General features: G+C 42.6%; 1 protein-coding gene across 1 annotated transcript; it reads left to right on the forward strand.

Annotated features, from left to right (window-relative positions):
- The first annotated feature begins 1,061 nt into the window (after positions 1 to 1,061).
- SFXN4 (sideroflexin 4) lies at positions 1,062 to 11,712 on the forward strand. Its single transcript, XM_054277232.1, has 14 exons — positions 1,062 to 1,118; positions 1,197 to 1,262; positions 2,018 to 2,092; positions 2,437 to 2,463; positions 2,549 to 2,603; positions 3,358 to 3,383; positions 4,790 to 4,840; positions 4,926 to 4,991; positions 5,104 to 5,172; positions 6,666 to 6,756; positions 7,984 to 8,099; positions 8,794 to 8,879; positions 9,952 to 10,066; positions 10,907 to 11,712. The coding sequence occupies exons 1-14, from the start codon at positions 1,080 to 1,082 to the stop codon at positions 10,982 to 10,984; spliced, it is 960 nt and encodes a 319-aa protein (XP_054133207.1). The 5' UTR covers positions 1,062 to 1,079; the 3' UTR covers positions 10,985 to 11,712.
- The last annotated feature ends 283 nt before the right edge of the window (positions 11,713 to 11,995 follow it).

Raw genomic sequence — 11,995 nt, forward strand, 5'->3', positions numbered from 1 at the left:
AGAAAAATGCCAATCACTTGTTTATAAAATTTTCAAAGTTTAATAGTAATAAAATGGTTATAAAAATGGTAATATAATTAGAGTAATAATAATTAGGACGATTTGAATTATGACAATATGAGACAGTAGAGACAAAGAGTTATGGACATCTGGGTACCTTTTTCTGGGCAGCATAAGCCTGAAAAAGGACACATTAACAAAGGATTAACCCTTAAAAACAACAGCCTGTTGCATATTCATACACCTCATACATGATGCATAAATTCCATTCAAACACAGGATTCTGTCTGGTCATCGTCAACTTCTTCCTCTGAATCCTGACAGCACCTTCAAGGCAGGAAGAAGTTCATTTCTTCTGATAAGAGGGCAATAAATTCTCTTTCTCTGAAAGATTCAGGTGTCCTGTGGCTGCTATCTTGCTGCAAGTCCTTTCTTTTTTAAAAAAAGCATCCTACATAGCATAGTTTGTATTTTAACATTTTTATAACCTCAAACTCTATATTTAATACACTGCTTAAGAGAATAAATACAGCATTACTTTCTAACACAACACATGGAATGTTCATTTGAATATTTGCGAAAAGCCAATCATAAAATACACGCATTTTTCATAGTTAGGATTCAGAAGTTGACACTGATCAGACAGAATCCTATGTTTGAATGGAATTTATGCATCATGTATGAGCTGTATGAATATGCAACAAGTTATTGTTTTTAAGGGTTAATCCTCTGTTAACGTGTCTCCTTTTTCGGGCTTATGCTGCCCAGGAAAGGTACCTGGACATCCGTAACTCTTTGTTTTTATTGTCTCATATTGTCCTAATTCAAATCGTCCAAATTATTATTACTCTAACTGTATTACCATTTTTATAACCATTTTATTACTATTAAACATTGAAAATTTTAAAAACAAGTGACTGGCGCTTTTCACACCGGGGGAGCCGCTGGAAGGGAAAGCCCGTGGGGCCTCTCCCGAGCGATGCGCCGCCGGCAGCGGGGCCCCGGCGCGGCGGCTCCGTGGCCGGGCGGAGCGTGCGGCACCGGACCGGGCCCGGCGGCGCTTCCGGTGCCGCGGCTCCATGGATGCCAACCTGCGCTTCTGGAGGGCGGAGGGGCAGGTGGGCACCGCGGCTGGGAGGGGGCACGGGTCGTGTTAGGGAAGGTCCGCGATAACGCCTCCAACGTGTCTCCCTCAGTCTTTCTTGCAGAGGTTTCTCCTCTGGGCGGACGCCTTGGATCCGCTGCTGCTGCTCAAGTCCTCCGTGAGTAGCGCGGGAAGGTCGAGATGAGCGGGCGGCCTGAGGGGCTGTGCCTGGGTCGAGGGTGGAATGGCCTTGTGAAATCACCGCAGGGCTGCTGAGGAGAAGGGAAATCGCGAGGAATGTAGGTGGATGTCATGTTCCGCTGCCTAAAGGGGCGGCGAAGAGCTGGGGAGGGGCTTTGGACAAGGGCACGGAGTGCTGGGACAAGGGAATGGCTTTAAAGTAACAGAGGAGGTTTAGGTTGTGTAGCTGAAAGGAATTCCTGCCTGTGAGGGTGGGCAGGCCCTGGCACAGGTGCCCAGAGCAGCTGTGGCTGCCCCTGGATCCCTGCAGTGTCCAAGGCCAGGTTGGACATTGGGGTTGGAGCAGCCTGGGACAGTGGGAGGTGTCCCTGCCATGGCTGGGGTGGCACTGGGTGGGATTTAAAGTCCCTTCCAACCCGAACCATTCCAGAGTCCTGCAATAAACAAACACACGTGGATGCACCTGTGATTACATAAACCAAGGGACATTCTAGGCACAGCCGTCTCAGCAGCCCTGCTCACACTGTGCCAGCAGTTGCATTATCCCAGTAGTTTAAAAGTTTCTGTGATTATGAATTCATTGTGTCTAGGAGTGTTCTTGCTTTCATTGTAAGTCACAGATACATCATTAGCTTCTAGGTTTGTTTTATAGCTCATAAATTGCACTGAAAATACTGAAACTGAGATGGTTTTGTTTGTTTTGTTTTGTTTATTTTTTTCTCTCAAATACAGAATGAAATACAAAGAACCAGGTTATCAATACTAATCAATGAGAAGACCCTAAGTGAGCCCATACAGAATAATCAGGTATTTTGCACTGCAGTTAAAGTCTTAACATAAGTGTTTATCCATATCAAATTGTTGTTTTATGGTTTAAAATTCTTACTAGTTTTAACTTTTTTAAATAAACCTTCTCTTCTGCCCTAGTGTGTGCTTGGGTGCTGTTACACAACTCATGGGATGTGAATGCTTTATATTCCACAGGGAGTATATGCAGAGAAATTTTAGGGGAAGAATATAATTAAACGGATATATAAAAGGGATGTATAAAAGGAAGTGATTAGAAAAAGACATAGAATAAGTTTAGAAAGAAGATTTTACCCAGCCTCTTCTGAAATTTAATTATTAACCTAATTTTCCAACTGTTGTAGATTAAAAAAGACTTCTTGCTAAGCCTGGTAAGTTTACAAAATATTTAGATTTTTTTTTCTGTTATTCAAGTATGGCAAAGATGTTCTAATTTGCTTTTTTTTCCTTTTTAAGTCCAGTGTACATCCTGATACAGACAAGATAATTCCTGTTTTGTTTAGACCTCCAGGTGGGTTCCCTTAAGTGAAATTTTATATGTGTGACTGAGGCATCAGGGAGGAAGAGCTCATGGTGAACAGCTGCTGTGATACCACAGTGACACTCACATAGAAAAGCAAGCAGACTCTTCTCTTAGTTGTATTGTTCAATGTGTTGAAGATTGTTTGATTTATTCCTATGGTCCTGCTGGGGAATTTCTCCCTGGGATAATCTGCTCATCTAGATGGAAACACCCTGATCAGTCTGTGCTTCTTGTTGTGCAGAATGAGTTCCCAAATCCCTCCACATTTAACTGTCTGCTGTAATTTAAGTTTTTCCCTTGATGGCTGCTGGATGAATTTACATTCTGGTGACAGATCAGGTGTGCTTGCACAGGTTGTTAATCACAGATAACCACACTGAGGCTCTGCACTCATTATCTCCTGTGCCACTCACACTGTGGCAGCTTTTGTTACACCTCTCTTTGAACAGAGGGCTGAACTTTCTTCAGTTATTTCATTTCCAAGCAGCCCTGGGGAAAAGCAGGCCCCAGCTCATGAGGGCTCCTTTTGGCTGTGAAATCTGGGAAGGGAATTTGGCTTCTTGAGGCAGGAGTGAGAGATAAAGCTTAGGGCTGGAGTTAATGGTGATGCTGGGGTTTGTGGGCGGTGTTTTACTTGGAGGTGGAAATGGGCAGCGGAGCGGGGGAGTTTTCTGCTCTAGACCATCCATTTATACTCACAGATTTTTTTTTTTTACTGAAATAAAGTTTTCTTTCTCTTTAGCTTTCATGCCCATAACTCTTCCCTTGGTGAGTAATTGTGACAGATGCCAGTGTGCATCCAGCAAGGCTTCCATTTTCCATAGCCAGGGGTTGGAGGGAGGGAATGGGAGTTTTGGGGCTTTGTTGTAGCTTCAGCACAAGCTGTTTGAAAGACATCTGTTTTATGGGAAGTAACCTGGAAATTGAGCCCTTAAAGAATCTCCCTGGAAGTCCAAAGCTGTTGGTTACCCTTCTCCAGCAGCATTCCAAGAGACTGTTCATGTGTGAAGGACAGCTTTCTGATGCAAGGTGAGATCACTCAGCAATGACAGCAAGGCAAGGTTTGGACTGTTCAGCCTCAAAAATCTGGAACTGCACTGGGAAGGGCTTGGAGCCTTGTGTTCTGTGGCTCAGACCCAGAATATGATTTTTTTCTAATGTTGATGTGCATTTGCAAGTAGGAAATGGTGTTGCCAGTAAACTACCAAAGATATAAAAATAAACTCTTGTTACTGTGCTCAAAAATGGCACCATTTTGTTTCATCAAATTTGTAGCTGTAATCATGTGCTTATTTATGAATTTAGATTATTTGGGTTTGGGCTTGGCCCATGAGTGTACATCCTGAGATATGTCATTCCATACAGACATTACAGCATGAACTTACATGGCACTGCTAGAAAGTACAGTGAAAGTCTTGATGGCTGTTAAACTCATTAATAACAGTGTTAAATTAATAGAAATACTTATTTTTGATATTTACAGCTTAATGTGCTCTCATAGATGTGGTTAGAGTCAGTGCTGGCATTAATAATACAGATGGATGATCTACTAATATTAAAATAATTACTGATATTTCTCTGAGGCTTTGGAGATTCTCAGCCTTCCTCTTACTCAATATTTTCTATTCTTATCTTGATTGACTCTGTTTTTTGAAAGTGTTCCACACCTTGAGCTTGAAACCTCAAGAAAGGTTGTGGTTTATTGAAGCTGAGGTGTGTATTCACTGTCTGAATTTCAGAAGAAGCTGGGAATTAACTCTTAAAACCTTTGATCTTAGATCAGTTAGATCTAAGTTAGTGTTCATACCTCCAGCATTGATCCTTTCTCAATCATTTCTTTAATTAGACTTTTGTTACCTCAGTAATTTTATTTGCATCTATTTAAGCTTCACAGGCACAAATGCATTTTTCTTTTGGGTAAGAAAGCACCTTGCTGCAATATTCTTACACAATGTTTACCACTATTTGCCTGTGATTTATACATGTCTGTGTGCTTTCTGTTGAACAGAAAAATGAACATGTCACTACTGTAAGAAGAGAATGCTACAGCCAGGAACCAGGGCTGATGGCCTTGGGCACTGCTGCCAGTGGTACCTCAGCAGTTCTCCTGGTGCTCCTGCACCAAAATCCTCCACACTCTTCAAACCTCACTTTCTTGTGCATTTTCCTCTTAGGTGATCATTTCATCTGTTCAGCGCCATGCAAGGCATTCTTTTTTTTGGCAGGTAATTGCCTCTTCCTTTCTACTTTTACAGCTCTTCTAGTCTCAATCGTGAATTAATTTTTTCTTACAATCTCTTGTTTCTGCAGTTTGTGTTTCACACATACACCACAGCATTCACTCTGGTAAATGGAAATGGCACCCCAAAGGCTCAAGTGAGTGTTGATTTTTATTTTTGTAATCCTCTTCATTGTGCAGATGCCATTTTGAACTTGATTTGCAAGTGTTTTACAATGTATTTATGCAGTGTGGTTTTTCTCTCCTTAGGAATACTCACTTCAGCAAAAGCAGCTCCTGCTTGGCTTGGGAGCCATTTCCTATTCAGCCTGTGTTGGTGTAAGTATTTGCTCAATGACTGCTTTCCTGACAAGCTCTCCTGAGAAGGTGTAGGCACTGAGTGCCACATATCCTTCAGGATACCCACAGTGCCACATTTCCCTCAGGATACCCACAGTGCCACATTTCCCTCAGGATACCCACAGTGCCACATATCCTTCAGGATACCCACAGTGCCACATATCCCTCAGGATACCCACAGTGCCACATATCCTTCAGGATACCCACAGTGCCACATTTCCCTCAGGATATTCACAGTGCCACATTTCCCTCAGGGTATCCACAGTGCCACATTTCCCTCAGGATACCCACAGTGCCACATTTCCCTCAGGACTGTGCTCTGGTGTTCTGCTCTGATATCTTCCCACAGAACTGTTCAGGATAAGAATGTTTTCTGATCATCTGTCAGCCATTATTTTGCTTGGCTTCCCCTGATGCTTCCTCTTGTGTCAATTTCTTGTTGTTTTGCAAGTTTAGCACACAGGTAGTGAGAGGAACTGGCCAGTGTTTACAAGCACAGGGTGAGCCACTGTTGTAGCTGATTTTTGATGTGGTGCTGTGGAAGAGATCTAACTCCAAACAAGTGGTGAGGTCTGCAAGCATCAGTACTGGATAGTGTTTGTTCAAATCCCAGGAACATAGCCATGAAAATACTGCACTGGATGCAGGGAAATTAGTCTTCCAAAAGGGAGCTGACCCTGTGCTCTCTGCTGGAATAGGAGGTTTTGGTTTCAGGAGTTTGTTACATCAGAATGAGCTCAGGAATTATCATGACACTCATCACAAGTGTAGATGTCTCTGTAATGCCTCTCCTCAGCCCCCACACAAAGCAGTGATTTTCACAAGCTTTTGGCAGAAAAAGGTGATGGTTCTTGCTTCTGTTAGAGGGAGTTTCACCTCTGCCCACTGCAGGGCAGAACAGCTGGCCAGGATTGCTCAGGCCTTACAGAAACCTGGGGAGGCAGCCCTGCCTGTGGGTCATCATGGGAGTGCTTCCCTTTGTCCTTCAGGGGAGTCTCTGAGGGCCAGCTGGTGTCCTGGCCCTTTATTCCTACATGAAACTTCCTGCAAGTGTATTATGGGAATATAGAATTGGGCTGAAACTGCAGAGAAGCAGGAAAAATACAGAAGTAAACCAGATTTCCTGTTTGGGGGAGAGAGGAATATGTGACACAATGCAGTTGGATGAATGTCCAAGGAATATTAGTCAGAGGTAATTATTTTCTTTTTTCTGTCTTTGTATTCACACTGCTGCTGTGCTCTACATAATAATGTTGAATGCTTTTTTTATCACAATGTTTTGCATTCTTATCTAAAAGAGTGATTACAAGCACCTTCATTAACTAGAGAAGTTGTATATTTTGCTGGAATGTTAAACCAAGGCATTTGTTTATTTTCATAAATGGTAACCAAGTCACAGATTGATTTTCCTAACCTGTCACACTGAAATGCTGCACATTTTTTCAGTGGCCTGTTTCCTCTCCATGCCTTAGGCTCTCCCTCTTGCCTTCATGAATCGTTACATGTTGAAGAACTCATTAATGCACCTTGTGGTCAGAAAACTGCTGCCTGCTCCTCTGCTTGGTGAGTGGGAACAAACTGTGCCCCATGCAGCTGCCTGAGGGCCATCTGCCTGTCTGACTGTAGAGTTTTCTTACCTTTGCACAAGTGTGCTCTCTGTTTCTTCTCTGGCTGCCTTTGTTAGTCCCCTCCTTTCTGTGGGAGACAGCTCTCACTGGGAGTGTCCCTGACCTCACTGGATTCTTGCTGGTTTTAGTTGCAGAGCTGCAGAGCACTCTTGGGAGCTTTGTACACACACCTGAAAGCAGCTGGACAGATCAGGAGGGCAGTAGCAGTGGCACTGATGTGACCTGGTGTGGCACATGTGTGACACCAGAGTGCGACGTCGCTCTGGGAGTGCAGAAAAGGAGATTGTTCCAGCAGGGTGTTATTAATCCTGCAAGGAAAGTGGGACTCACTTCATTACTGCAAAAGCTCTACTGCCAGGGTGAAGTTGCATCAGGAGAAGTTCAACTATTTAATGTCATTAATTATGCTTCTGTTGCCATTATAGAAATTTTTGGCCTTTCTCAGGAAAAAAATGATAAAATTAAAATGCATCATCTCCTCTGTTTCGAGTTACGTGAGATGCCTACTCAGATCTTTCTGAAGTACATTAGAGGTTTCTGGCTTGTTTCCTTGAAGCAGGTGTTAAATGTGCTTTCCTTTTCTTAAATATAGAGAAAAGCCTGAGGGTAATTGATTAGTGTTAGTCCAGCCATTTGCAAAGTGTCCTCTGGTACACTAACGTCTTTATGGAATAGCTCTACCAAGAACTAATAAAAGGAGGCAACCTCTTCTTTCAGGCAAGGTCAGATTGACAGTCTGTGCCCTTCCTTTCAATGCAGGATGCAACTTTTCTGAAACCCTGTTTGTTCCTTTCAGGATTTTGTCTTCTGTTCCTCTCAGGATTTTATGCTGAGCAGAACAAAACCTAACCACAACAGAAATCCCTCCACTTTCCCTTAAGACAAAGTACTTGTGGTTTGAGCTGGATGGAAATGATTTTAAAGCTCTGAATCCATAATGACAAAGCACATTTTAGGCCTGAAGCCTTGCAGTCTCTCTCAAGATTCTGAAACAAAGATTCAGATCCCGAGTAGATTTTCATGGGGCAGTGTTTTTTTAAGCTGTCATGTTATTCAGATGTGAACTGCTGAACTGGAAATGTAAAATGCACATCATTATGGATGTTACTGTTGAGGTAATCCTTTGGGATCTATTAAAGCAAAGTCCCCTTTACCCCTGCAGGTCTGACGAGTGCATTTACCGTGGCGATGGTGAGAAGCCCAGAATTTGATAATGGGATAGAAGTGATGGACAGGAATGGCAAGGTTATAGGAGTGTCTAAGAAGGCTGGTGAGAAGGTAGGTGAGGGAGTGGAGAACTTCTTTGACTTGCCTTTCATTCCCTGCTAAGAGCAGAATGTGATGCTGACAGTAGCTAGGGTTGGATATATTGAATAAGGAATCCCACACCAGGTGCTGAATCTTTGGGCAGGCTTGGATTCCACATCTTCAGTGTCATCAAGGGTTGGCTGCCTCTCCACACCAATATACTGAGGACCAGAGACACTGGCACAGACATTTCTGTTTGCTCTGGTCACCTCCAGAAGGAGATAAGACTCTTGGATCTTCTGAGGAACACCTCAGAGAAATGCCCTGTGTTGTGGAAACAACTGCATGAGCATAAGGATTTGGGGACAGCTGGAGAGAGAACTTCAGATTTAACACAGGCTAGTTAGGATGTCCACAAGGTATAACTAATTGTATGAAGTTCAGCACAACTTTAAAAAGCAAGTCTTAGCAAAATTATTATCATGGCAGGAAATCTCATCAGTAGTTTCACCTTCCTTTTAAGAAGTTTCTCAGTCATAAGCAGAGTATTTGCCTCTTAGTTTCCATTTAAGAAAGAATTCCTCTAATAGGTGTTGTTATCCCTCATTAACCTGTTGCTTTAAAGTCCAGAGTGTAAGACAAAAAAGCACTCAGGGCAGCAGGCAGTGCTTGAAGCTGCCCAGAACATTCTTTTGACACCACTTGTTTTGCTCTCTCCCTGAAGGCTGTTATGGAAACAGCATTGTCCAGAGCAGTCTTGTTTGGGACAACGTTCTTCCTGCCAGAAGTGCTGATGCACTGTGTGCAGAGGTGAGAGGCTCTGCAGGGGCTGGGCTGCCTGGGCAGTGGGACTCTGCTTCTCAGTCTGGCTCTCACCATTTGCCAGGTTTTCCCTTGGGTTTGCAGTATTGCTTGCCTTGGTGGAAGTGGTGATGTGGGAAGTTGCTGTTCAGCTGCTGTGATTCTTTGAGATCATTAAGTGAATGTGGTTATGTCTAACCCATGCTCCAGGGTTTGTAGGAATGAGGTTTTCCTCTCTGCTCCCATGCAGGAAACATGTTTGTGCTCTCCTGACAGGCTGTTTTCCAGCACCTACCCACCTCCAGTTCCCTCATTTAACATTTGAGTTTCAGTGTTTGTATCAAGGTTGTTCACAGCACTTAGCTTAGGTTTGTGTATTTGAAGAGGTAATGTGGCACTTGAATTTGCAATTAAAGCTGGATCCCAACTTCCTAATAGTTTTCCACCTGTTGTAAAACATGTTCTTGCTTTTCAACATTTTAAATCCCTGTATCCTAAGAAGAATACATTGTATGCTTTATGAGAGGGTTCTTAGCCTGCCCTGAGCTTTTGGTCACAATATTTTGTCATGTAAATAGTACAGGTAGGGATAATCTCTGTCAGGTAATTTGGTATTGCCTAAATTGATTCCCTATCAGCTTAAGGGACTCCTGTTACCAGAAGATAAATGCAGATGTAAAATAAAACTTTATATCTATATGTCAATCAATAAATTTTTGCACAAGGTAAAATAGGGCTGCCCACAGGAACTGGATGTGTAAGGAAAGAGGGTAAGGCAAGAAAAATCTTAATGAAGGAACTGAGACACTTTAAAGCACTAATGTACTTTCTCTCCTTTTGTCACTTTGATCTTGCTGCTTTTTTCCTTAATCTTGACAGTCTGAGCTTGGGAAATGCTGCAGGAAAGCACAAAACAAAGGAAGTTAAGAGTAAGAACATAGGAAGTGAAGTGGGGAAACATCTTTTGGAACCATAAGCCTAGATTATTACTAATTTCAGTAAAACAGTAGCTAATGCTCTTTGTGTCACCGTCAGGTTATTTTTCAATATACTGACACACTTTTTTCAATGTCTTGGACAGAGCAAGAATTGTTAAAAATCCTCGTGCTTTGGGTCCTGTGAGGATGTTTGTGATTATGTCTGTCCTAGCAGGGATGCTGCCAGTCTCCTTCAGTATGTTCCCACAGTGTGGGGAGGTAAGTCCTTGCACAGGAATTGATTGAAGATTGTTGTGACATTAAATCAGCTTTTCAGAACTATGGTCAGCACTCTGAAGGCCACATATTAAAAAAATTAAGATGTGGTACATCTTAAATGGGGCAGCAAAGAGGCTGCTTGTGAAGGCCCATGTACCAGGGAGAGGCTCACAGGACTTTTGAGGTCTGAGTTGCATTGTTTGGTATTTATATTTACACTTTTCAATGTAGGTTTATCAGACTCACAACAATCTGAAGCAAGCAAAGTCAGGAGAACTAACTCTTGCAATTTTCAGTGGTTTCTTTTATTTGTCCAAACTTTCTGGCGTTTTAGTTTTTTGTGTTTTTTAAAATTTCTTAATCTCCTATGACAACAAAGCAAACTGTACATAAATGAGGGGACTTTTGAGGAATTATGTACTGAGATTAGGGCTGGTTGATGCCCTTTGGGCTTCCCAATGGCCCAGTCCACAGCAGAAGTTCTCCTGTGTGTCACCCAAATATATTTACAGCTGGATTGGGTGATCCTAAAGGTCTCTTCACACCGAAATGATTCTGTGATTCTGTAGTGAACAGGGATAATGTCACTATTTAAAAAAAATAAGTAATTTTTCCAATATGTGTGCACATGCAGAAAATGCTGGAGGGGAAAAAAAAAAGGCCCAAAACATCAAAAAACAGCAACAAAAAAAATCCCTCAAATCCCCAAATAAACAAAGAGCAAGTCCCAAATCCTGAATGCAGTACTTGAATTTGTGCAAAGTGCAATGGAGTTACAAGGATTTAACATCCACTTTCCAGGCCATGGTGGTGCTGATTTCCTTTTCTCCTACATTGCAGATAAAGCGAGCAGACCTTGAACCAGAAATTCTGTCATCTACAGAAGAAACAGTGTTCTTCTACAACAGGGGCATTTAGAGCCTGGCTTTTATACAGAAATGTGTGCTCTGATCCAAGTGAATCCTGAATGCACCACTGGCATTTGGGACTGAATTGTGATTGTGTGTGGCAAAGGTGCCAGATCTGGTGTACGATGGTGAATTTGGGAACGTGGCTTTGCCAGCCCAGCCTGGAGGCACACAAACACACCTCAGCTGATGCTGAGAAGTGCTAGAAAAGCACTGTAACACAGCCTTTGTCACAGCCTGTGTTCTGTGCTTCCTCTGATGATTGATTCCTTAATTAAATGACTGCTGAGTACCTAAGTTTGTTCTGCTGCTGCAACTTTTGGTGTGCTTCTTTCCAGGAACCCAGCTGGTGAAGGCTTTGACACCAGCACTCCTGTGGGTAAAGCCCAGCTGGTTCTTCTCAGAACACTTTGATGTTCTCAGTGATCTAACAATGCTCCTTTTGAGGATGAGATGTGAGCGAGGCAGCCCTTGAAGTGATATTAGACAAAGCAACCCTGATGGCAATAGAATATTGGTTTAATTTAGTTGTTTAAAAAGTGCTCAGGAAATGGGTGACAAACTTGACTACCAGTTAATTCCTGTTTTTCTAAACATCCTTGAAGGAGTTGTGAAGCTTGATAGCCCTTGAGCTTTAGAACTTGGTTTTTCATGAAGCCATGAGGAGATCCCATGTCTTTCTGACCTTGTGGTGGACAGTGAGGAATTCCGCTTTTGCAGGTTCCTGTGTTTATCCAAAGAAGGAAAGCTCTTTTGATATGTGCCATCATTTTTGTATGTGGATCAGCAAGGTGATACATTTTGCTGATCCAGTGAAATTATCCTCAGCTGTCTGTGAAGAGCTGCAGAAAGAGCTTAGAGGAGACTCTGTGATTGTGACAACATCTTCAGTGATTTTGGAGCCACCTCTGCTACAACCCCTGCCTATAGTTATGTGATGTGCTGCTAAGGCTGTGTGACAAGGATGGAAATGCACTAAATAATACAAAATTATTTATGTGAAGGTGATTAGCACAAGTGC

Source organism: Melozone crissalis, unplaced genomic scaffold, assembly GCF_028551555.1.
Source record: "Melozone crissalis strain CALT ecotype California unplaced genomic scaffold, PUWL_Pcris_2 ptg000019l_1, whole genome shotgun sequence".
NCBI lineage: Eukaryota > Metazoa > Chordata > Aves > Passeriformes > Passerellidae > Melozone > Melozone crissalis.